The sequence below is a fragment of the Mesoplodon densirostris genome, chromosome 4, assembly GCF_025265405.1.
Source record: "Mesoplodon densirostris isolate mMesDen1 chromosome 4, mMesDen1 primary haplotype, whole genome shotgun sequence".
NCBI classification, from domain to species: Eukaryota; Metazoa; Chordata; class Mammalia; order Artiodactyla; family Ziphiidae; genus Mesoplodon; species Mesoplodon densirostris.
The window spans coordinates 43,273,845-43,300,608 of NC_082664.1; the positions used below are offsets into that span (position 1 = coordinate 43,273,845).

The 26,764-nt window shown below is 40.1% G+C and overlaps 1 protein-coding gene across 1 annotated transcript in view; it reads left to right on the forward strand.

Moving 5' to 3' along the window:
- The first annotated feature begins 12,841 nt into the window (after positions 1-12,841).
- Positions 12,842-26,764, forward strand: part of CCDC175 (coiled-coil domain containing 175) — a 70,184-nt gene continuing 56,261 nt past the window's right edge. Inside the window, exons 1-5 of the mRNA XM_060096049.1 lie at positions 12,842-13,013; positions 14,799-14,884; positions 17,170-17,281; positions 20,882-21,017; positions 23,709-23,937. Of these exons, the coding sequence (XP_059952032.1) occupies positions 12,854-13,013; positions 14,799-14,884; positions 17,170-17,281; positions 20,882-21,017; positions 23,709-23,937 (723 nt within the window). The 5' untranslated portion in view covers positions 12,842-12,853. The remainder of the gene's footprint in view (positions 13,014-14,798; positions 14,885-17,169; positions 17,282-20,881; positions 21,018-23,708; positions 23,938-26,764) is intronic.

Here is a 26,764-nt window from a genome sequence, read left to right on the forward strand (position 1 = left end):
GAGATAAAGTTTCTTCTAAATGGCTTTATTGTGTCAAATTAACCTTCTACAAGGTCTGCATGTGCAGCATTTGCCTCCTCCGGAGAGCCCAGAATTCCTTTCATAAGCAGCTGCTCATTCAGAGGATCTAATTAGGAATTCTGTTTGCTAGCACTGGTGAAGAAAGTTTCCTGAGGAAACTCCAGCCTGACAAAATGATAGGTATGGATGCAGAATTTTAACAGATGGAACACGGGGCACATATGATCCTGCTTTTACAGGAAGCATCAGTCAGAATGATATTTGAGATGATGGAAATAATGTGAGGACCCAATGCCCAGGTAAGAAGCAGACCAAGGATAGATCCCTCAGGGACACAGAGTGAGTGAGGTTATCCTGAAAGTAGTGAACAGTAGAAGATTCTTATAGCCTACACATGAGTTAAGCAAGCAGGGGGTGAGTAGGTGAAGAAGCTGTGGTATATTTTATGGATCATTTCAGGAAAAAGGGAGTAGGATAGTTGTATATTCTCTGCTCTTTCCCCACCTATATCAGTTTCCTTGTATTGCCCTAACAAAGTACCAAAAACTAGATGACTTAAAATGACAGATAGTGAGGGTGGAAGAGAGACGCAAGAGGGAGGGGATATGGGGATATATGTATATGTACAGCTGATTCTCTTTGTTAAACAGCAGAAACTAACACAACATTGTAAAGCAATTATACTCCAATAAAGATGTTGAAAAATATATATTAAAAAAAAAAACTTTAGGGCTTCCCTGGTGGCGCAGTGGTTGAGAGTCCGCCTGCCAATGCAGGGGACACGGGTTCGTGCCCCGGGCCGGGAAGATCCCACATGCCGTGGAGCGGCTGGGTCCGTGAGCCATGGCCGCTGAGCCTGCGCGTCCAGAGCCTGTGCTCCGCAACAGGAGAGGCCCCAACAGTGAGAGCCCCGCGTACCGGAAAAAAAAAAAAAAAAAGTTTAAAAAAAAATGACAAATTTATTCTGGCATAGTTCTGGTGGTTAAAAGTCCAAAACCAAGGCATTGGCAGGGCCGTGCTGTCTCTGATAGTTCTTGGGGAGGATTCTTCCTTGCGTCTTCTAGCTTCTGGTGGTTGCCAGCAGTCCTTGGCATTCCTTGGCTTGTAGCTGCATCACTCCAGGCATAAGGCCATCTTCTCACTGTGTGTCTTCACATCATCTTCCCTCTGTGTACAAATTTTCCCTTTTCGTAAGGACACCAGTCATATGGATTAGGGCCCCCAATGAGCTCATTTTAACTTGATTGGTCTGTAAAGATCCTATTTCCAAATAAGCTCACGTTCTGGGGTTTGGGACTTAAACATATCTTTTACTAGGGACACAGTTCAACTCATAGAACCCCCTGAGCCTCATGCTGGCCCTTACACCACTGTGAAGATTTTTCCTTCTGTGCAGAGCCCAGCTCTGTTTCCCCAGTTGTTTCTCACTGTAAGGAATTACTGCTGAGAGGTAGTGGGACAGCTCCTCCTTTACCAAAGTGTACTTGAGTGTAGCTGAGCGTTGGGCCTTGCTTCACAATTATGGGGTTCCAGCAACTGCCACTTTGTCATTGAATAGGGCAGCTTCAGGCGTCCGAACTTTAGCCCTCTCTTCTGAGTGTAGGGAGTGGGTGGGGCATACAGGAGACCCCACTGCAGTTTGGCATCAGCCAGTGTGGTTGTGGCTAAGGAGCAATAAACAAATTCTGTAGATCTAGGCAAAGGGTCATTTTCTCTTCACACTCCAACCTTCTTCAGTAGTGCTTTATATTGGCACCAATCTCAAGCTCCTCACTATGATTTTTTTCTTTAAATTTTTTCTTTAGTTCAATACATTCAATATTACAGAATTAATTTGGCTGGCCACATTTTCTTTGATGAGTAAATTGAAATGAATTATTTTGTATCCTGTGTCCCAGTTGCCTTTTAAAAGAATCCTGGAATTAGTTCTCTCTGGTTGCTCCCCAATATACTAAAGGGAGTTTTGCAAGAGGAAATGAAAGGACACTAAATGGCAACATGAGAATATAAAGTATGAAGTTTGTTGGTAAAGTAGACTTTAAGTCAAAACTGTGTTTGGGGGACTTCCCTGGGGGTGCAGTGGTTAAGAATCCGCCTGTCAATGCAGGGGATACAGGTTTGATCCCTGGTCCAGGAAGATCCCACATGCCGTGGAGCAACTAAGCCCATGTGCCACAACTACTGAGCCTGCAATCTAGAGCCCATGAGCTACAACTACTGAGCCTGCGTGCCACAGCTACTGAAGCCCTCATGCCTAGAGCCTGCACTCCACAACACGAGAAGCCCCTGCAATAAGAAGCCTGCTCACCACAATGAAGAGTAGCCCCCACTTGCCACAACTAGAGAAAGCCCATGTGCAGCAACAAAGACCCAACGCAGCCAAAAATAAAAATAAAATAAATAAGTAAATTGATTTTTTTTTAAAACTGTGTTTGGAGACAAAGAAGGTATTACATAATGATAAAAGGGTCAATTCAGCAGGAAGATATAATGATTGTAAATATATACGCATCCAACTTTAGAATGCCTAAGTATATAAAACAAATATTGACAAATCTGAATGAAAAAATTTACAACAGTACAATAATAGGAGGAGACTTCAACACCTCACATTCAATAATGGATAAACATCCAGACAGAAAGATTGATAAAGAAACACTGGGCTTGAACAACACTAGAGATAAACTGGACCTAACAGACATATGCAACTTTGACCCAACAGCAGAGGAATACACATTCTTCTCAAGTGCACATGGAATATTCTCCATGATAGATCACATGTTACGTCACAAAACAACTCTTAAAAAATTTAACAAAATAGAAATTATATCATGTACCTTTTGGACTTCAATGGAATGAAGCTAGAAATCAGTAACAGAAAATGTGGAAAATTCATAAACACATGGAAATTAAATAATACAGTCTTGAACAACCACTGGATCAAAAGGGAATTTTAAAAATTTCTCATGAAAAATGAAAACAAAAACACAAATTACCAAAACTTATGGGATGCAGCAAAGGCAGTACTAAGGAAAGTTTATGGTGATAAACATCTACATTAAAAAAGATGTCAAATAAACAATGTAACTTTACACCCCAAGGAACTAAAAAAGAACAAACTAAATCTAAAGTTAGACGAAGGAAGGAAATAATAAAGATTGGAGCAGAAATAAGTCAAATAGAGAATAGAAAAACAATTTTTAAAAATCAACAAAACTAAGAGTTTGTTTTTCAAAAAATAAAACTGACAAATAGCTAGATAAAAAAGAAAAAAAGAGAAAAGACATGAATCAGAAATGAAAGAGACATTACAATAGAAGCTTCAGAAATAAAAAGGATCATAAGAGACTATTATGAACAATTATATGCACACCAATTGGATAACAAAGGAGAAATGGATAAATTTCTAGAAACACACAAGCTACCAAGACTTTATCAAGAAGAAATAGAATGCCTAAACAGACCAGTAACAAATAAGGAGATTGACGTAGTAATCAAAAACCCCCTAATAGGGCTTCCCTGGTGGCGCAGTGGTTGAGAGTCCGCCTGCCGATGCAGGGGACACGGGTTCGTGCCCCGATCCCGGAAGATCCCACATGCCGCAGAGCGGCTGGGCCCACGGGCCATGGCCGTGGAGCCTGTGCGTCCGGAGCCTGTGCTCCGCAACGGGAGAGGCCACAGCAGTGAGAGGCCCGCGTACAGCAAAAAAAAAAAAAAAAAAAAAAAAAAAAACCCTAATAAAGAAAAGCACAGGACCAGATGGCTTCATAGCCGAATTCTACTAAACATCCAAAGAAGAATGAATACCAATCCTTGTTAAACTCTTCCAAAAAATAGAAGTAGAGAGAATAGTTTCAGACTCATTTTATGAGGCCAGCATTGCCCTGATACAAAAGCCAAACAAAGACACAAAAAGAAAATTACAAGCTAATATCTCTGATGAACATAGATGCAGAAATCCTCAATAAAATACTAGCAAACTGAATTCAACAGCATCATCAAAAAGATTATACACCATGACCAGTAGGATTTATCCCTGGGATACAAGTTTAGTTTAACATACTCAAATCAATCAATGTGATACCCCACATTAACAGAATAAAAGATAAAAATCACGTGAGCTTCTCAGTTGCAGAGAAAGCATTTGACAAAGATCAACATCCATTTATGATAAAAATTCTCAACAAAATAGGTATAAAAGGAAATTTCTTCAACATAATAAAGGCCATTTATGAAAAGCCCACAGATAACATCATAATCAATGGCAAAAACTGAAACCTCTTCCTCTAAGATCTGATGCCCACGCTCACCACTTCTATTTAACATAGTACTGGAAGTGCTAGCAAGGGCAATCACACAAGGAAAAGAAATAAAAGGCATCCAAAGCAAAATAGAAGAAATAAAATTATCTCTATTTGCAGATGACATGATCTTGTATGTAGAAAACCCTAAAGATTACACACACATTGTTAGAACTAAAAAACAAATACAGTAAAGTTGCAGGATACAAAGTCAACATCCAAAAATTAGTTGCATTTCTTTACATCAACATTGTTCTATCCAAAAAGGAAATCAAGAAAACAATCCCATTTACAATAGCATCAAAAAGAATAAAATACCTAGGAATAAATTTAACTAAGTGAAAGGTCTGTGCACAGAATACTATAAGACATTGATGAAAGAAATTGATGAAGACCCAAATGGATACTCGTGTTCATGGATTAGAAGAATTGATATTGTTAAAATGTACATAATACCCAAAGTGATACACAGATTTAGTGCAATCCCTATCAAAATTCCAGTGGCATTTTTCACAGAAATAGAAAATGCAATGGAATCACAAACCCTGAATAGCTTAAGCAATCTTGAGAAAGAAGAACAGAGTTGGAGGTATCATGCTCCCTGATTTCAAAGTATACTAGAAAGCTATGGTAATTAAAACAGTATGATACTGGCATAAAAACAGACACATAGACCAATGGAACAGAATAGAAAGCCCAGAAATAAATCCATGCATATTTGGTCAACCAATTTTCAACAGTAGAATCTAGCTCATGTCTTTGCTTCCTGTAAGTGGGAGAGAAAAGCCAGATGTTTGCTACCAAAAAATGTATTTCCAACAGAATAAGTGGAACTTTCTTCAGGGACTCTATTATATTCTTTTAAGTTATCTGCATGAACTCATTTGGGTGCCCAGTTCATGGTAGAATTTTTAATCTCCATTGGAAAGAATAGTGCTAAACCAAGAGCAATTTTTTTCCTGGCCTTTATAGAGTTTCTTCTTAACAAGTAAAGTGAATTTATTTTCTTTTTTATAAAAATTTATCCTATTTTAAATTTTATTCTTTAATTCCTAAATTGGTTATTATGCTAAATGTATTTAGCCAATTAACTATTTTATAATTTAGCTGCATGATATATTAGTCAATAAGGTTACTTTGAAGCTATTAAAATGAAACTTGTTAACAATAATATAACACCATTGAACCAGACACTGTGCCTGGTGGGCTCTTTACAAACATTACTTCTAATCCTCAGAATTTCAAAATCCTGCATGATTAATATTTTTATTTTTATTGTTCAAATGAGGAAACTGAATGTCAAGATGTTTAAATAACTGGCATAAGTTTACCTAACTAGTAAGTGATGAAACAAGGACTTGGATCACTATTTGTCTGATTTGGAGGCCTGGGCTCTTTCCACTGAGAACATCGCCTTTCCTGTGTTTCTCTGCCCCCTCCCTACAATCTCTAACTCAGGAGCAATGCTGCCTCAGCAAGACTATTTGATTGCTAGTAATAAAAACTCAACTAAAGTATATTAATTATAAACAGGCATAACACAAGGGAGTCCAAGGACTTAACTACAGGAGGTTGAGTATTTTTCCAAACATACAATTTTGCTGCTTTGACCTTTGTAGTTAAAGACAAAAGTGCTTAAATCCAGGTATTGCCTAACAGCCCTGCCTGCCATGAATAGAAGCAGTAAAGAAGAGTGCACAAATCTTCAAGATATCATGGCTTCATTTTATATACAAATTCGTCCTGAACCAGAATGAATTCACAATGGAACAGGAAAAAAAAACTGTTATGTTGGAGCCACGGTGGCAATTCATTCTTCAACTCCAGAAGCTCATTGATCTTGCAGAGCTGGGAATCCAAAGTTCTCATTAACTGAAATCATGGTTAAATAAGAGTTATCATTTAAAACTAATTATTAAGGAATAATTCTGATGTAATAAAGTTCACTTAGAAGCAAACGTTATGTGCAGCTTAATCTGATGGTTCACAATGTTCTTCAGGGTCTTGTAATGGTAATGATCAGTAAGACTTTTACGAATGTCAGTTCTTGCTGTACCAGCCTACATGTAAAAGGGGTGTGAGACCCTGAGGAAGTTGCCTTTTTCTCCAGTATTATTCTTTTTTCTACTAAAACCTAAACTGCAGGAGATTTTGAATTCTATATTTTAAAAAACTTCTGAGCACATGAATCTCTCCTGTTATCCATTCCAACAATATCTTAAGTATCTATTATGTGAAAATTGCTATGCTAATGCTACAGGAGATTGAAAAATGAGTAAAACACAGTTCCCACTTTAAGGAGATCATAGTATAGTGATGACAACAATAAATATATGGAGTTGTTTGGTTTGTTCCAGGCATTGTTTTAAACACTTTAAAGTGTTTATTAATTTATTTAATTCTCAAGACTACCCTAAATTAAGGCCTCATTTACAGATGAGAAAACTGAGGTGTAAATGCTACACAGCTATTTAGTAATAAGACTATCACACAGAAAACTGTTAGACCACTCAGCCTACAATTACTAACCATAAAAAAATTTGAATAAAGTGCTCTGGAAGCACTGAGATTATTGGGATCAAGAAAAAATTTGTGGATGATACAGCTTTTCAGATGGGCTGATAATACAAGTATGTTTTCAATAGGCAGAAAAACCACCTGCAATGCAGATTTTGATTCTGAACTGGTTGAATTTGACATGCTGGCAGCATAGGCTGATGAGAATGTTTAGTCTAGTCTACAAGATTAATTCTTAGAGGAGAGGTCGGGCAGGAGATACAACCTGAGAGTTATTTGTGTAGATTCAACTCTATTCAAGGGAAGAGTTGAGAGAGCCTGAAGAGAAGACCAAGGATGGAGCCCAGGCAGCATGCCCAAGAAAGGCAGCGAAAGAAGTGAAGAAGGAAAAGCAAGAACCAATTAGGAGGTGAGTTTCTAAAGAAGGGTTGGTGAGAGCTGGGTAATTGTGTCAAATACTGCAGGAAAGGGGATGTGTGGGATTGGGGCTTGAGAAAAGGCCATTAGAAGACGAGGAGGAGGTAATTTAGAATTCAGGGTGAAGGGACGCATTATAGCCAAGATGTAGACCACACTTTCAAGAAATTTGGTAATTGAGAGGTAGGGTGGCCGAAGGGTTGAGGAAAGGCATGAATTTAGGAAGCGATAACTGGGCATGAGGTCGGAGGAAGACACAGGTGAGGGAGGAGCTAATTGAGGAAGGTCCTTGAAGAGGTGAGAAGGAATGGGATTCAGAATTGCCATGTCTTTTATTTTTACTTTCCCAAATAAGCTCTGGAAATTCTCAACTGCAATCATATATGCAGGGAATGGTCAGCCAGCGTTAATCTGACATTTTCTAAATTTGTTAAAGGAAAAAAAAAGAAAGATTTTTAAATCAAATGGAGAGTACTTACTCCAATTATCTTTACCAAATCGTCTTCATATGAATTACCTTATCTATTCTTCAAAAATAAGAGTAAACTAAAATGAGAAAAAATAAGGAATAAGAATACTGCTCCTGAGAGATCGTGAATGTTAGAAAAGTTTAAAAATGCTAAGTCAACATTAACAATCATCCCCAGCTACCTTTCTAAAAGAGGAGATACCATTTGAAACTTCAGTGACTTAAGTTAATAATAGTAAAATACTAAGACATTCTTGCTAAATATGGCATGGGTTGTTTCAGGCCCAATTTAATTTCTGATTACTCTGCAGATGCTCACTTGAAAAAATCAGAATGCTGTTATTGATAATGATATTCTGTCCTGTTACCTTAGGCAAAAATAAACTGAATTATGCAGCTGCCAGCAGGGAGCAGCTTAATCTCTGCTCTCAGCAGCATTGCCTGCAGCATAAAACCCAAACTCCTGAGCTTGGGATTCAAGGATCTTTGTAGTGAAATCACAACCTAAATTTCTGATTGGGCTCCTGCTTTTCCTCTCCATTCACCCCATGCCCATTGGCACACCTCCATGGATCTGCTGATGTCCTGTGTAGTCCAGAGCACTCCTTACCCGAGCCCCAACCCCCTGCCCTGGTCACAAAGCCACAATGCAGCTCTAGCATAGCAGACAGTGCCCCAGTCCTGGAGTCAGAAGGACTGCTCTCCATTGTCCAACTATAAGGGCCTGACCCAAGGTTATCCCCAAGGTCATTGAAGCTCTCATTTTGGGGTGATTTTCTGGAAAATAGGGTAGTCATAATAATTCACCCCAGAGAGTTATGATAAAGATTAAGTAAGGCATGGAAACAGTTACAAAATGTACATTTTCTAAAACCACAAACTGCTTTGCAGGTGTGCTTCAGAACCTACCCTTCTTTTTCACCTTCAAGGCCATTTTCTTGAAAACGGGCCAAATCTTGTCCGTGTGTTTAGTCAAAGCACTGATAAGAGTGTCTGGTATGTAATAAAGCTCAATACGTGCTGAGTGGATTCATCAGAGAAAGCGAACTTTTAGGGGAAACGAGGAAAGGAGGCTCTCATGAGAGTAGACAGCTGACTCCCCCAGATTCTTACCCCTTCTGTCTCCCCTTCCTCCTCTTATTTCTCTTTCTTCTTTTTGCCTTGTCTCTCTGACCTCTTTCTCTCCTCCACTAAGAGAATAATAAAAGAAGGCTGACTCCTTCTCACCACTATGTCTCCCTTCCTCAGAGAGGCCTTCACTGGTGCCACCTATGGGTCTCTTTTTTATAGGCTCAGTGCCCAGCACAATGTCCAGCACACAGAAGGCACAACCCAAACATGTAAACCAATGAGTCCAATGCCAACACACGTGAGACCGTGCCTTTCTCTGGTAACCTGGAAGGCATCTTTCTCTGCAGAGACTTGGCCTCAGAACCTCCCTAACTGAGCACTCCAGGCAGTCACTGCTATCCAGCAGAAATAACATGGAAATAAAACAAATTTCCCATCTCTGGGACAGCAACTGTTGATTTAATTGCAGTAATTGTCACTAAGGGTTGATGACCAAGAGGTTTAAGGAGGGCAAGGGATGCAGAAAGGACATGAACATCTGTATTTCAGAAGAAATATTTCTTATTTTCCATTTAGTAGAAATAAAAGATGGGAAATAGCATGTACTCTGTGGTAAGCACATCATTATTCTACATAAGCTTCATAATCCCAGGATGTAAAACCCAATTTTACAGATGAAGAATGGAGATTGAAGTTAACTACGTGAGCCAATCAAAAACCACCAGCAAATGATGCAATGGGCATTTGACTCAATGGGCATTGACTCAAATGGGCATTTGACTCAAATAAGGAGCCCCAAGCAATTGCCGATTACAGATAAAAACTAGTCAAGAGACAAAGTTGAAAAGGAGGCTCTTTATCAGGTGTTGTTACAATCAATGATATGGTCTGCCCTTTCTTGGAGACACCGCCCTATCCTTGTTTGGCGTAGCTCCATCAGGGACACTAATCCATCTGTTTGCTTCTCTAACCATCTGGCATTACCTAGGGGACATGCTCTTCCTGCCATTTTACCACAAATGACTGTGTGATGGAGTTGCAGGAACTAAGAATCACAGACTGATCACAAGACAGGTACTTTAGAAGCTGTGAGAAGCCCAAGGGGTAAGGAATCTTTGTCTAATGTATAACCGTCTTGCAGACATAGGCATAAAGCCAATATGAAGGCTTAAAAGGTACCCAATGGGCAAGGATCAAGAATGCCTTTCTATTCAATGCTAAAAGCGTCACTGATTCCTTTACCACCCCTAGGAAAGGCCCACCCAGCCAGCTGGTTTAGACCTAATGTTGGGGCTGACAAATATTAGTTCAGAGAATGAATGTGTGTCTGACATTCCATAGGTAATTGTCCAACTGTTCTGAAGCCTCTTCTCTCCTGCCACCTTCACAGAAGCTGGAAATGCGGATACCCCTTGGCCTAACCTCCCTTTCATGGGTGACCTTGTGATCTAGTACTAGCCATTGGGACATAAAAGGAAGTGTGTAGGACTCTAGACAGATTTCCTTCCCTGATGAAAGGGAAGAAGGGCTTCCACAGGTGGACCCTTTCCACTCTTTTCCACTTTGTACAAGGGCATGAGGTCTGGGGCTACAGTAGCCATTTGTGACCATGAAGCAACAAGCCTGAAGATGAAACACAACATGCAAAAGATGGCAAGGCATTAAGATAAGAAAATCCTACTGACCAACCATGATGGGGAGGCAGGGCCATGTGCCCATATGAGGCCCTATACTTGGTACTGGTAGGGTCAGAGTGAGGAAGACAGAGACTCTATTTTCTTGAATTCTTACTTCTCAGGAGGATTTGAGCATGGTCCAATACTGAACCATCAGAGATGCTGAAATGCTGAGCACAAAGCACTGAAACATGCAACTACTTCCTATATGTGAGATGTTTACAGATGTTTACATCACAGAGACTGGGACCTTGGCTTGGTCTAACCCAAGGTCTAGAAACACAACCAAGAAGTTGAGGCTTTCTCTAGAGGTACTAGATTTATGCAGAGGCAGAGGCAGGAACAAGAGCAATGTCATCGTCAAATACCATATACACCTCGAATACTGTAGAAACTGCAAATACGCCTGAATACAGTGTTGTATACGTTCCTTTGCAAGTAGGGGTCAAACTCACGCAGCAGTTGGGTTCTCCTGGCCCTGTCAGCAGCAGGGGAAACAGAAGCAAACTTGCTTACCATAACTTAAAAATCAGTGTCAGCGTGGCACTGGGGTATTCTAATATGCTGTTCTGCTACTGAGCAAAAGTCTGCCTGAAAAATATTGACTGGAAGAGAAAAAAGTATCTGTTATGTTACCAGAGTTAAAAGGAAACATGAGAGAAATAGGACATGACTTTCGGCCCAGTGAACACCATCTATGGCTACTGAAGGATCAGAAAGCTTTTTTTATACTCTCAACTATTTTGTTTATCTTCTATATCTTTTTTAAGTTTTTTTTAATTAAAAAAAAAAGCTTTACTTTCTTTTCTAATTACAAAGGTATACATGCAATGTCCCCCCAGGGATTGGCCTCACTCATAGACAGTGGAGAGCAACGTGATCCAGATGAGGTGATGAGTATGAATAATATTCTGGTGGCAGCATAAAGGTTGGCTTAGGGCAGTCCAGTCCAGGTAGTTCAAGAAGAGGGGAATTTATCACAGGAAATGTGCTATAGAAACCAAAGGGAAGTTACGTAAAGAAGATCCTAGACACCAGAAAGCTGCCACAAACCTGTACAGTGCCCACATGCCTACACTCACTGATAAGCAGCTGGAGACAGCTGGAGGCACCAATTCCCACTCCTGCCGCCTCTGGAGCCACCCAAACTGCTGGGATGCAGTCAACTGTGGTGGCCTGAAACTGCCATTCCAGGAGACGAATGGAATGGCTTCTTTGCCCAGCTAATCTCCCACCAGTGTCTCCAACCAGCTGACAGGTGTGTTTGAGGAATGTGGTTTCTAGGCATCCTCCCCCTGCCTCAGAGAAAAGCACGGAAGGGCACAGATGGATCTGAATGCCAAATCTTGCAAAAGAGGGGACCCAGGAGAGTGTTAAAAGCCAGGATATGGTTCCCCCTGGAGGAAGGAGGCTGTTGTTGTACTGTGTCCTCTCCAAGGCAGTATAGCATAGTGATTCAGGGCATAAACTTTGTGTCCTCATATGCAAAGTGGGAAATAACACCTACCTCAAAGGATTGTTATGAGGCTTAAATAGGTTACTGTAGGTAAAGTATTTAGGACAGTGCCTGGAGTATAGTTCCATTCAGTAAAGGATAGCTATTGTCATGTTACTTTCACTTTGATTTCAATTTTGCCATCTGTAAAGACAACTTAAGAAGGAGGGGGTTAAATCTTCACTGCTCTCTAACCAACCAGAGGAAAGGGGAACTAAGAGTTACACTCAATCTGATCCTGATGCAGGGCTGGAGTTTGGAGATGCAGAGAAATATAATACCCCTGCATTCAAAGAGCTCACTGTTTGATGAGAAGGCAGAAAAAAATCACTGATTCAAGGTAAAATGTGCCCAGTGGTAGAATGTATACAGGGAAAGGTCTAGAAGAGTACAGAGATGGGTATTATAGCATAATGGAAAGATTTATACAGACTCCACTTTAAACCCAAAATTATTCTCTTGTGACCCTGGGCAATTCACTTAGTCATCCCTGCCTCAGTTTCCTTGTCTGTAAAAGTGGAGATAATGAAAGAACTTCCCTCACTAAGCCATTGTGGACATTAAGGGAGCTGTACATACAGCTGTAGTACCTAGCACCGAAATGCGTTCAAAAGTGATCATTATTATGATCCCCACGGTCCACGAGAAGTGTACAAGGGTTCAGGCACAAGTCCTGAACTAAAGAAATGGAAATGGAAGGAGGAAAGGACGGCTAAAGAGGGATTCATCCTTAAAGGATCGCTTAAATATTGTGTATAAAGTTAGAGAAACTGGCGAGGCACCCACCCCAGGTGGCGCGCTGGCGCTCTGCCTCGGCGTCCGCGTTGCTCGTGGCAACCGGCATTCCATACCTCTGCCCTGGTAGGCGCTGCGCAGGGGCAGCAAGATGGCTGTGAGCTCCTGGTCCCCAGAGCTGGGGCTCGGCAGAGAGAAGGCGCTGCAGGCGGCCGCTGTCTCCACTGGCCCCTCCCTGGAATTATGCACCTTCCCCTCCACCCTGGGCTCCTCGGTCGCGGCTGCCGCCCTGGAGCAGCTCTTTGTTGTCGGTGAGAGGCCCGTGGGCTCCCGGAGGGACGTCATCTCGGAGGTGGCGCCTAGGCGGCATTAAGCGGGAACCTTCGTGGGGACCCTCCTCCCAGAACTCAGGGCATCCCTGGTAGGGCAGAACCTTCTCCAGCTCCTTGAGGGAGAGGGGGCGAAGGAGTGGGACCCAGGGCTCAGCTCTGTGACTTGGCCCAACTCACACTAGTAGCTGGTGACAAATTGCAGACAAATCCCTGGACTCCCAGGCCACTGCTATTTGCCTGTGATTGGAGTGCCCACCTGCATTTAAATTATGTATTTAATTTCAACTTGTCCCTTCTTGCCTTTTCTTTGCAAGTTAATTTCCTCCAACACTTTGGCATGGCTAACTGGAGGATTTAACAGGTAAATAAGAAAGGAAGAAACTCCTGTTGCATCAGGCAAGGAATTGTGCATTAGGCACAAATACTTTTTCTGCTAATAATTTCTTGATGCTCAGAAAGTTTGTCATAGGAAAAAAATTAATTATGCTTTCTTGCCCTGAGTGTGAGTTATAAAGTATGTAGCTCTCCAGCCCATTTGCAAGTGGGAGTACACTTGTGCTTATTCATTCCATAGAAAAAAGGAAAAGGGACAGCAGGCAATACCTGTCCCTCCCTAACACACACTTGCTTGGAAACTCAGTAACTGATTTTTCACTTGGTTTGAGAGCTTAGTTCATTAAGAGAATCCAAGTTTTCAGGAACTGAGGGCAGAAATTGCTGTTTACTCTTTTGAGAGTTGAGGATGGTCGCTCAGGGCATGGACTCTGGAGTCACACCACTTGTGTCTGAATCCAGACTCTATAAGTGATGGGTTCTGTGACCTTGCACACATGACATGACCTCAAAAGTCTTAGATTTCTCACCTCTGAGATGGGAATCATCATGAAGTTATAAGAATCAACTTATATTATACATACATGTGAAACATTAAACACATCAAACTCATCCCACACATGTGGATACAGACCTGGAATCAAACTCATCCCACACATGTGGATACAGGCCTGGAATCCATTTAGACAGAACCTGTATAATGGAATGGTGACAGAGCCAAGGTGAGTAGAGCTTCCTCTGTTCTCTCTCCTCTTCCTTTTATATTTTCTTTTTCCTTCCTTCTTCCCATTCTGCATGTATCTTGTCTTCCTTTGCCAACATTTTCCAAGCCACTTTTCCCATGTGATTTCAACTTATAGTGTGTGAGAGAAAAGGCGCTATCTTTCATATGTCAATGAACGAAAGGGTTAAAAACTCTATCTACCTCACACCTACCAGTTTTACAAATATTTACTCTCATCCCATGATTAAAATATTGGCATGGAAGTGAAAATGACATAATGGATTTTTAAAGAATTAAATAAATGTTGTTTTGTAAAATATTATGTTTAGGATATACGTATACAAATTTATATATATATGAAGACATTCTTAAACCTACACTATGGGCGTGTTATATTTATCCCTTTTATAATTATATATGGAATTTTTTTGTCTTACCCTATACAGATTCCTTCTTTCTACCATGAGTGATACAAAAATAGAATCTTAAGAGGAGTTTGTCCTCAAGAAACATAAAGTATATACCTAAATTAGTACACTGTAAAATAAGAAATAACAAGTACAAAAGAGATTCATATGATGTACTATAGAAATTCAAAGATAGAAGATGTAATTTTCAGCTGAGTAAGCATTTGAGTTGGATCTTAAAGGGTTAAACAGAATTTGGATAGATAAATAAGAGATCTTAATTTTCTAATTTTTTTTTAGAACAATCACTGCAAAGTGACCACTTTAAATGCAATGAAGAAGCTAAGACCTTTCTTAAGGACGTTGCTATCGCTGTTAAGAAATTGGTATTGTATTACCTACAAAAGCTACTTTTTCAATCTTTCACTTACTTCTTCATCAAACTTTATTTAGCACCAGCTCTGTTCAACATACTTCAATAGATTAATAGGGAAAATATTTGCCCTGAATGAAAATTTCTCTCAGTTTCCTAAGCATTTGCACCAGTATGGATCAGTAGTGGATTGCTGCCCGATTTCCCATGCAGAGCACTGAATTAAGGACCTGTGCTATGGATGAGGGCAAGACAGCTCAAGAGAAGAGACCCTGCTGATAACAGAGCTCAGTTAAGGAGTGGGCCACATGGGCAAATGCTTGTGACATCAATATGTGAGCATTGCTTAAAACCAGCAAACAACCTCTGGGATAAACTGCATGCAAAATGCCAATTTTCTCAGGTCTCTATAAGCAATTCCTCACAAAACTGGTGAAAGATTATTTGGCACCTACTCCACTGACACAGACAGTGCTTTTCAGTGAAAAGAAACAGGTTCTCTTTCAGTTATACTAACTTGGCCCCATCAAAGAAATATTTAAAGAATTTCCTTTTGAAGTGTCACAAACGTGTCTCTGTTTGGCCCTGGTCCTGAGTGATGTTTCAGAATGGCAGTGTCTCCTCATTTGTTTTAAAAATATTGAATAAGAATCTACTACCTATCAAATATCTAAAAATGTAGAAATATGGCTATAAAGTTAATGAGCTTGAGTCTACAGACTGCTGAGAAAAGTTAATCTTATTACTTTATAATTATATTTTTATGTAATTATATATAGTTCTGTAGGTATACTACAGAATTATAGTTTATAATCCCAGTTAAGTACATATATGTAAACACTGAGAGTTTGTGTGTGTTGTACTGCACTGTGGTCCTGTGGAAACCCTTTCCTCTGTTTCGTTCTTTTAGTTATGTCTTTCTCCAGGATTTGAAGTGTTCAAAATAATTATTGTGGCTTATTAAAGTATCTAGTATGTCTCCATTTAATATCTGAGCTGTGAAATCTCTTAAATAGAGATAAATCCTCCCTTTTTTTTTTTTTTTTTTTGTGGTACGCGGGCCTCTCACTGTTGTGGCCTCTCCCATTGCGGAGCACAGGCTCCGGACGCACAGGCTCAGCGGCCATGGCTCACGGGCCCAGCCGCTCCGTGGCATGTGGGATCTTCCCAGACCAGGGCACGAACTCGTGTCCCCTGCATCGGCAGGCGGACTCTCAACCACTGCGCCACCAGGGAAGCCCCCTCCCATTTTTTAAAGTAACACATTTTAACTATTATAGAAGCATTGCAGTTATATTCTGGAAAATTTAGAAAAAAAAATAGACAAGCAAAAGGAAGAATGTAAAAACCAACATGATCCCACCCTAAAACAATCACGGTTGACTCTTTGTTGAATGTCTTGACTACTTTCAGGATATAGATGATTCCTGTATTGAATTTTATTTTTTACAAAAAAGTGGTCTTACTAAATATACAATTATGCAACCTGCTTTTTTATTATTCATAAAATATAATGGCAATTTCTCAGGTCATAAAGTAACTATAGCCATTATGACCGTTTATTTAAGAGGTGATTTATCTGTTCTTTCCACTAGCAGACTTTTTAATGTTTTTTCCTTTTTGAAACTAGCCCCACGTACATATATATATATATATATATATATATATATATATATATATATATATATATATATATATATATATATCCAAACAAATAGGCGGGGAGATATTTTTAGGTAGGTATAAGAAAACCACTGTTCTTTTTATACCTAAGCATACTTCTTTAGGCATTTTCCATTTTTTAATTAAGTAGCTTCTTTTCCTTCTCTCTCTCTCTTTTTTTTTTTTTTTTTTTTTTTTGGCCTCTTGGCATGTGGGATCTTAGTTCCCTGACCAGGGATCAAACCCGCACCCCCTGCAGTGGAAGCACAGTATCTTAACCACTTGATCACTAGGGAAGTCCCAAGAAGCTTCCTTTCTCAATGTCACCCTTTTGTTGCAGTCTTTCCTTTTAAATTTATTGAAACTGCATACAAGGGACACACACACATAGCGAAAGATAATTTCTGAGTAGAAGAAAATCAGCAGAAATTAAAAGATAAATTAACAATGACACATTAAAAACTCATTGAAGAACAGTTATTTTTCCCACTTGCTATTCCAAATAAAAACAATGGCAAAAGGTACTTACTGAAAAGCAAATTTTGATCTCTGAAAACATTTACAGGGCCTTGTTTAGGAAATCAATCTTATTATTTTAATGTCTTATCTTTTTAACTATGTAATTTACATTTTCAGGAAGAAATGAGAAAATCCACAATTGATCTTCTGGAAATTGAAAGCATGGAACTCAGCAGACTATATTTTCTACTGGAAACTCTTCCCACTAGTGTTAGCAGAGAACTGGAAGGTACTGTGAGGTTATCAACTGTAGAAATTTAGTTTATCTTATAAGAAAATAGAGCCTAGTACTTGTAACAAGATGAGTCTAATAGTTATTTCATATCAAAAATAGCCAGAAAGAATATACAACACAAATATAGTGAGATCCATAATAAGTTTCCCTTACTTTTTAAGTAGAAATAATATATATGACTTGAATTTATATAATTATTATAAATAGACTAAAGACAATATTTGTCCTTTTGTGACTGCCTTATTTCACCTGGCATGTCTTTGGGGTTAATCCAGGTTGTAGCATGTGCCAGAATTTCCTTTCCTTTTAAGGCTGAACAATATTCCATTGTATGTACATACCATGTTTTGTTTATCCACTCATCCATCAATGGACCCTTGCATTGTTTCCACCTTTTGGCTGTTGTAAATATTTCTGTTACAAAATAATTATAATAACAATGAAACAATAAATAATAATGCTATTACAAACATGGGTGTAGAAATATCTATTCAAGGCTCTGCTTCCAGTTCTTTTGGGTATAAATGCAGAAGGGAATTGCTGGATTGTATGGTAATATAGTAATTTTACATTTAATTTTTTGAGAAGCTCCCATACTGTTTTCCACAGTGGCTGCACCATTTTACCGTCCCTTGCACAATGCACAAGCATTCCAATTTCTCTACATTCTTGCCAGCACTTGATTTTTTCTGTTTTTGTTTTGTTTTAAATAACAGCCATCCTAATGGATAAGAATTGGTATCTCATTGTGGTTTGCACTTCCCTAATAATTAGTGATGTTGAGCATTTTTCATGTGCTTATTGGCCATTGGTATATCTTTAGAGGAATGTCTTTTCAGACCTTTTGCCCATCTTTTAATCAGGTTGTTTGTTTCATTGTGGGAATTCTTTATATATTCTGGATGTTAACCCCTTATCAGATATATGATTTGCAAGTATTTTTTCCCATTTCATGGGTTACCTTATCACTCTTATTAATAATGACTTTTGACATAGTCCAGTTTATCTGTATTTTCATTTGTTGTCTGTGCTTTTTGCATCATATCCAAGAAATCATGGCTAAATCCAACATTATGAAGATTTCCCCTATGTTTTCTTCTAAGAGTTATATAGTTTTAGCTCTGACATTTAGGTTTTTGATCCATTTTGAGTTAAATTTTGTATTTGGTGTAAGGTCAGGCTCCAACTTTATTTTTCCAGCTGCCAGGAGTGTTGGCTGAGGCTCACAGCTCAGTTCCTCTACAGGAATTGCCTTAGACAAAAGAGAAAAGCTTCACTTCAGGTTAGACTCCCTCCCCAAGTGCTGCCCACATTCAGTGATTGGTCACCAGGAGAGTACAAAGGTCTGCCTCCCTTGCTCCATGTGGAATAACTCTGAAGTGTCATCACAACTCCAAAGCTCATCATCATTTAAACGCTCCACCCTTGACCAACCCTTATGTCCTCAGAGGAGATGTTCCTCAGAGCTTTACACACAAATTTTAAGATTTGTTTCCCAGGGAGCCCAACCTAAAACAGTTGTCTAAATTAAAAAAAAAAAAAAAAAAAGATTTTTAAAGTAGATGTTCCCTTGCAGCTCCAAGTCTACGTTCATTGCTCTGTCATAAGGGAGCTGGGGCGCTGTAAATTTCCCCTTTTGCCAGCTGGCGTAATGTTAAGCTTTGTCAGTACAGAGCACTGAAGGGTTACTGGAGGAAAAAGGGATTGTCTTCCTGTTCCAGTGTGCTCAGCTTGGCCGACTCTTGCAGTGCAGGTAGCTTCTGCCAGTGGCGTGCAACAGTCCTTGGTGCCCAGAAGCTCCCTCCAGTATCCCCTGAGTGGCTTCATGGTAGATTGCTACCAGTGAGGCACCTCCCTGTGAACAGGTACCCTGGCATCATTTAGGTGGTTTTGCAGTGAGTTCTGAAGTACAGCAATTCCCTGTGGACCAGTCCCCCCAGGGCCCCCAGAAGCCATATTTCTAGTAAGTTCTGCCAGCAGAACATTTCACGAACTTCTTTGCCATCCAATGAGTCACAGACCTCTTCAATGAGGTCTAGATCTCGGGTCTGGAGGTGTTGCTTCCTACAGCACCTGTAGGGCTGCTCCGTGTGCCTAGTATTCCTAAAGTCTTTAGAGTTCTCTTTACTTTCTTAGTATTCGTTCCCTCATTACTCTAATTCTCTGCTACAGTTAATAAATCTTTATATTAAAATTTCCCTATTCAATATAAGATTTCTATCTCTCGATTAGACCCTGAGTGACATAGTTAGTTATAAAAGAATTTGCACAGTGTTAGTCTAGTTTGGCAAGGAAAATACAACAAACTCCTACATGCAGGTAAAAAATAAGACTTAATCTGTGCTCAAGGCAAAATTAAGAATGTTTTTGTTTTATTTTCTTTGGTTGCTTTTTTTTTTACTGTCTAGATTGGGTTACTTTTATAAGCAGGAAAAATATTTTAGAAGGAAAAAGAAATACCATGCTAGCTTGTAAGGTCCTTGATACACACTGAATACTTAGCCAAGTAAATTTAATTAGCCTTGTGTTTTAAAGCTTTTCAGCTTGTCCTTGGGTCAGTAGCATCAGCATCACCTGGGAGCTTGTTACAAAATGCAGAATCTCTAGGTCCACCTCTGACCTACTACGTCAAAATCTGTATTTCAACAATATCCCCAGGTGATACATATGTATATTCAAGACATAAAGTTTGAAAAGCCCTGCTACAAAGAGCAATTTAACATGTAGCCTGCAAAAAAATAATCTAACTCAGGGGAGCTACCAGCCAGTTTCTAGGGAATTTGTTGCATAGAAATGGACGGCCCAGTCAGTATCCATTTCTAAACAGCAGTGTTCAAAAATTCATGCATTTTAACCATGTATCTATCAAGCACTGAGGTAATCCTTTGAAGTCTTATGTGATTACACTGATTTGTTATTTATTAATGAGTAATTAGTTCTTTAACACACTGGGTTCCCTTGAAAGCAAAGCCAGAAGCAATGGCTTTTGCACTATTATTTTATTAGGACATACAATCCAAAGAGGAGGAGTGTGGGATAAGGAACCAAAGCAGGGAGAATGGAGAGCTAATTATGGCGTGCAATATGATGTTGACTGCTGCTGACGGCAGCTAGTTGAGTATGAGAATACACCCTCAAGACACAGTGTTACCTCTTCTCAGGAACACCTAAGCAGTGGCTCCTGTCTACCATTGGTCCAATGCTTGCCACACCTCCCAAACTTTCAATTACACATGCATGGGGGGTGTCAGTGTCTAAAGAAGTCCCATGGTAGAGGTGACAAGGAAGTCCTAGACAGGTGAGAAGTGGATAGGACAGGCAGGAATCAGGTGCTATCAGACTGCACCAGCCTGAAATTGTGCAGAGCTCATAGAAAGCTGGTCACCGACCATAGCAGCAGCTGAAATAAGGGAAATAATTGATAGGTAAAATTGAGAGGTTCCAAAGGGGTGATTAAGAGGTGTCTGATCCAGGAACATAATTAGAAGAATATTTCAAAGAAAGACATAATTTGTTTATTATTTGAAAAGTCAGTATCTACAATTGTGCAGTTTCTCAAATAACTGAATAACATTTCTTCCACTTACTTTTAAGAATGTGTCAGTGATGCCCGAAGATTAAATCTTGTTGAGATAAATCAATTACACATGAAAATTACGAGAACAAATGATGAAAAAGAGTTTCTGAAGAAGAAAATACTTGATCTGAAAAAAATTAATAAAGCGCTGGGGTAGGTTTTTTCGGGTTTTTTTTTTTTTTTTTTTTAGTATTTGAGGGAGTCAGGGGCTGGGGCTAAAGTGGGAAATCTTTCCTAAGGGATTGTCCTCTGGTCCGAACTGGTGCAGGGCAAGTTAAGAGGTAGAGATCACTTATAGAAGATGACTGGGCTGATGAGGGGTGTGTGATGGCTGCAGAGAGCTGGGAAGAGAGCAGAAACTCTTCTACCACCGCAGCCAGGAGACCTGTAAAATTTCAGAGGGAATTCAGCTTCCCAGCAGCAACTACTGCGTGTCAATAACACAGTGCCTCGCACCCCACCTCCAAAGGTAGAAACACACAGTGGTTTTCATTTCATTTTTAGTAAAATTAAGTTTACAAACCTCAACCACCAAAGCAAGAAATTTTTCTGGGTATTGTATTGCAAATATAGTATCAAACCAGATATATTGTAGCTAGCTTAGTTCCTTAAAGACATTCAGTTATAGTCTACTGGAGGGTTGAAAATGAGATTGGTTCTAGATTTTATCTTCAATTAAATGAGAGCTGACACCTGTTAGTTTCTTTTCTTTATTCCTCAGCTGTGTTGTTAGCACTTCCCCCTCTGTGGGCCTCGTTTTCTCCATCTATAAAATGGAGATAACAAATCTTGACTTACCCAGCCCACAGAAGAAGAGATATTCTGAAAGAAAAAAACAATAAAACCCTGAAGAATAACTCAGTACTACAAGTAAATTCTCAAAAGTAATGTATAAATGTCAGACTTTCAGTTTGTTGGAGTAAGAAATACTCAAAGAGCCCTCATTATACTGAAAAAATCTTCTTGGGAAGCTAAAAGAATCAGAAGGTTGCTTGGTGCACAAGATATCAAAGCATCAGGAATTAGGTGGGGACCTCAAGGCCCAGGGACAGGTTCCCAAAGTAGGCCCTCAGAACACCTATTCTGGGAGATGCTCCATGAAAGAGAAAGTTCATGATCACGTAAGTTTGAGAAAGACTGCGTATTCTAACTCCTCTTAGGGATTCACAGTGCAGATTTGTGCATGGTGCATGCTAGCCATAATCACCAGAGACCACTATCAAAACTAGACTATCAATTTCTACACTAATAACAAGGAAGATAATATCCAGGCTGGAATACTCATATCAACTGACCAGCACCATCACACCCCTATAGACCAGTGATTCTTAAACTTGAGTGTACATCAGAATCACCTGGAATGCTTGTTAAATTACTGGGACCTCCACCCCAGATTTCTGATTTAGTAGGTCTGGGGAATGGGGGTAAGAATTTGAATTTCTAACAAGTTCCTAGATGCTGCTGATGCTGCTGGCCCTGACCACACTTTGAGAATCACTGCTCTAGAGAAATCTTTATGGAAAGTCAAATTACAAATGAACATAATGTGGGTTGCCTGATGAGCTAGCATCATCAAGCTACAATCACTTATTGTATCAATTTTTCAAATAAAGATGTATATCAAGGTGTCCACACTCTCTGACAAGTGATCCTCTCCTGGACACTCCTCAAAAACTGGACACAGTCCTCAGAAACTGGGGAGGGGGATTTCCTTGGGTCCTACATTCCGTTTCTGAGAGCTTTCCCAACCCAGCACAATACACCTAGTCAGGTGTATTGATTTGACTTGTTTGATTGATTTGTATTGATTTTGACTTGTTTGATTTGACTTGTTTGACTTGAGTAGCCTTCCTTAAGGTTACTCAATCCTTAGTTTGCTTCATTCTTAGAAGGCTTCCTCTACTAAACCTACAAAGCACCCATTATCTGGCCCCATCTAGCCTGAGCTTCTCTTAATTGCCTTTCTGTGGTAGAGTTGACTTCTGGAAAATAAACTTACCAACAACCTGTTTCCATTTTCCTGAGCCTTTCACACAATCCACCTGAACTAGAGTGTTTAGCCTTGGAGATTAGAAAAAGAAAAAAGTCATTACATTGCAGGAGCTTTGAAAAAAGGAAAATAGAGAAATGTCACCAATTGTCCTTCCTCCAAATCTTTTATTGTTAGCCCTGGGGTAGATGTTTCTCACAATCTTAAGGTGGGTGTGGCCAGCAATGGATATGTGAGGTTAATGTCTCCCCTTAACTCAGATTTGGCTACAGCTGTGAGAAGATAAGTGGATTCAAATTAGATTTCAAGCACCCTCTGAGCAGTGAAGACAGACTCAGATCCCTCCTCCCCAACTTCTTTCCATCAGAGGAGGATTAGCTTTCTTCTCCTGGGCCTTCTCTGCAGGGCAATGGCATCAGAAGGTGGCTGGAAGAGTGGTGGGATGTTTATCTTTCCTTGGCTTAAACTACATATCTCAGGATGGTAAGGTAGCTATGGCAATGCTACATATCAAGCCATTTGTCTGGCCAGATTCCATTCACCTGTTCAAAACTGTTTTTGAATCATTGTATGTTTTAAACCAAAATATCCCATAGTTACTACCTGGTGTGTGAGAATGGGTGGGGTGAGGCAGGACCACAAGACACTTTTGCAGTGATAAAGAGTTGCAAGGTTGATACTTGTGTTTCCTTCTCTCCTTCATCACAACCAACTTTAGACAATCACAAATTCAACTCTAGAATAAGTATTCGTTAAATTCCCCTCTTTATGGTGGTTCATCTCATCAAGCAGACTTTAAATTTCTTCCTGGAAAGCCATCCTTTTCATGCCAAGAGCGATTCTTTTTCTCCTAGTGAACAGCAAGAGGAACTAACGAGGCATTATGAAACTGTTGTCCTGTCACTCAACCATGCGATGAAAGAAAAAGCCTCTACCACTGTTTACATCAATGAGACTTATACCAAAATTAACTCAGAGAAGAAAGAACTAGAATTGCAGAAAAGATATATTCAAGAAGTAGAGGAGCAAATGGAAAGAGAAAAAGCAGAATATTTGGGAAAAAAACAAAAATTGAGCCAAGAGGTAAGTGGCTTGTTTTTTTAAAAAAATACAGAATTGAGGGCAGGAAATGAGAAATAACTTATTTGTCCTTGAAGCTAGCAAGCATTCCCGTGGTATCTTCTGCAGGAATAGAGCAGAGGCTCAAGGACACTGGAGCCCGTGGGGAAGATGTTTGATTGCGTAGCAGCATCTGAGTTCATGGGAAAGAATATGAATGATAGGAGTGGTAACACTGGGGTGGCCCCTTGCTTATATGCAGCACTGTAGGGACTAGGCATTCGCTTCTGTGTCACTTGGTTGTCTCTGCAGACAGGATCAGCGAGTTCAGCTCTGCCGGAACTGATGTCGAAACCCGAACTCTGTGCGCTGTCACCACATTGAGTCGGAGACAGTGTTTTGGGTGAAGTAGAAAAGAATAGCTTTATTGCTTTGCCGAGAAAGGGGGGCCACAGCGGGTTAATGCCCTCAAAACTGTGTGTCCCCAGCCTGGGTGGGTGGGTGGGTTGTGAGGGGAAGGGTTGCTGATAGGGATCAGGGTGCATGTGGGGCCTGCATCCCTTCAACCCAGAGATCATCTGGAGTCTGGTGGTCTGGTGATGGCTTCTGCGGTTCTCAAGATTATTGAACTGTGACCTTCTCTCTGGAATGAAGAGTGCTTCAACAGGTAGTTAGCATCTTCCATTAGGTGCGGGTTTTAGTGCTATAGAAGAGCTCAGAGATATTGGTATGTGTGTCCCTTGAGGAGGAGCCAGGACCCTGCCCCGAGGCTGCACTATTGTTTCCTCACTGCTCCTCCCTTGTCTCTGGATCCCCTCCCCTCCCTGATTAGCAACTGTTTAAACCTGCCCTTTGGAACGCAGGGAAGGTCATGGAGGCTGACTAAAGCTTATTTCCTACAAACAAGAAACAGAGGACAGAGAAAGACTTTTGTGCCCAGGAGCCCCAGAGTGTATTGCTTGGTTTCAGAACTTGTGCCTCTTACTGAATGAATCCAAGAGGAGAGGCCTGCAGAGGGTCTAGGCAGAGCCAAGGGCCCTGTTGACTGAAAAAAAAAAAAAAAAAAGCGCAACCTAGAAGTTGTGAATTATGTTGTATTTGAGGACCTTACTGAGGACTGTAGCCTGGGAAGGCAGCCTCCCAGTTCTGAGGAAGTGTTCCAAAGAGGTAATGGAGGAGCCAGGATATATGGAAGTTTTTGCCGGGAAAAACCAGATAGTCCAACATCAACAGATTATTGCTAATCACAAAAAGACAGGCATCTCAAGGTAATGATTTTAGTGCTTTTCTATGTATGGGAAGATGCAAGAGTCTGGGCTCATTGAAATCATTCCTTTGATACGTATCTTAACTACCTAGGGTCAGTATCCTGTTTTTCTCCATCCTGAAGCCCCTCAGGGCACACCATCAGGCTGAGGCTGCACAGTGGCTGATGGCTTGATGGTGAGCAATTCGTTGTTTACTGAAATGGCAGGCCACATTTTTTTGTCCACAGCCCCAACAGAGAAGGGTATTTTGAGACCAGCAATTTTGTGAGCGTCAGTGGAGATAGCTACTGCATCCTGAATTCTAAATAATTCACCCTCAGAATGGCTTCTGATTGATTCCTCTTTGTTCTGCTTCCGGTTGCCCTAGGGGAAGCAGAGCTATCTCCGTGCTAGGTGCTCCTAGCAGCAGCCTTCTTTTCCTCCATGCAGTGAGGGCCTAGCCCAGGATGGAAATTGCTGTTGAGCTCCTGGTGCTGCCCTCTGCATCATGGGAACTGGCATAACTATAATGCAGGAAATTGGATCTGGGCTTGCAACCCTGCTATATTAAATATGCATAAAGATATATATATATATGTAGAAAGAAAGAAAGAAAGAAAAGAACATTTATTAAATTGCACTTCTTGAGTCTTAATTAAAATTTAGTAGAATACAATCTGGCAATGATCAACATTTTGATGCAAGAGAGAGAAATATCACTCCCTGGGAAGTGCAAGCCCCTGGGACAGACTGCCAAGTGAGGGTGCTTGGCTTCACAAAGAAAAGAATTCAAGAGTGAGACAAAGTAAAGGGAAAGCAAGTTTATTTAGCGAGATACACATTCCTTAGGCAGAATGCCAACCTGTCTCAGAAAGCGAGAGTGGCCTCAGGGTGTGCGGGTGATTAGTTTTTACAGGCTGCATAATTTTTTATGATAACAAGTGGGAGGAATATTCTATTGCAATATTTTGGCTTAGGCCAAAGTATGAGCACAGAATTTCAATTTTCAACAAAATTTATTATCACCAAGTTTCATTTTAATGCACCTGTGCCCTAGTGCAGAGATAACTGATAATGATCACATTCATTCAGAGTAACCACTTTGGGTGAGTTAGCTGGTGGCTTTGATGGAAAGCCACACAAACATATGTTTTCATAACTCTTTAATACAGAGTTAAATATACTTTCTCGGGCCTTACTATTCAGTTACCTTTTTCTTGATAATTCATTTTGCCAGACAAATCCATGATGTGTCTGATTTTGATAAGAAGGTGACTCATTTCAATAGGATCTGACAGGTAATCACAATATGTTTAATCTTAGGAAAGCTGTTATTTATCCTGTTAGTGAAAATAATCAATAAACAATCTGTAATAAGAATAGAAAAGAGTTTTTTATTTGAGCCAAACTAAGGACTAGTTCAGAAGCCATCTTCCCAGATTACTCTGAGAAGCTGCTCCAGAGAAGCATGGTTTTCAGTATAGTTTTATATCTCGTCAGAACAAAGAACACTAAACAAGCCAGGGTTACATTTCTTCAATGTTTCGAAAAAAAAGAACAGACCAGCACGTACACAGTGAGTCAGTATGGCACCTGGGAAGGGA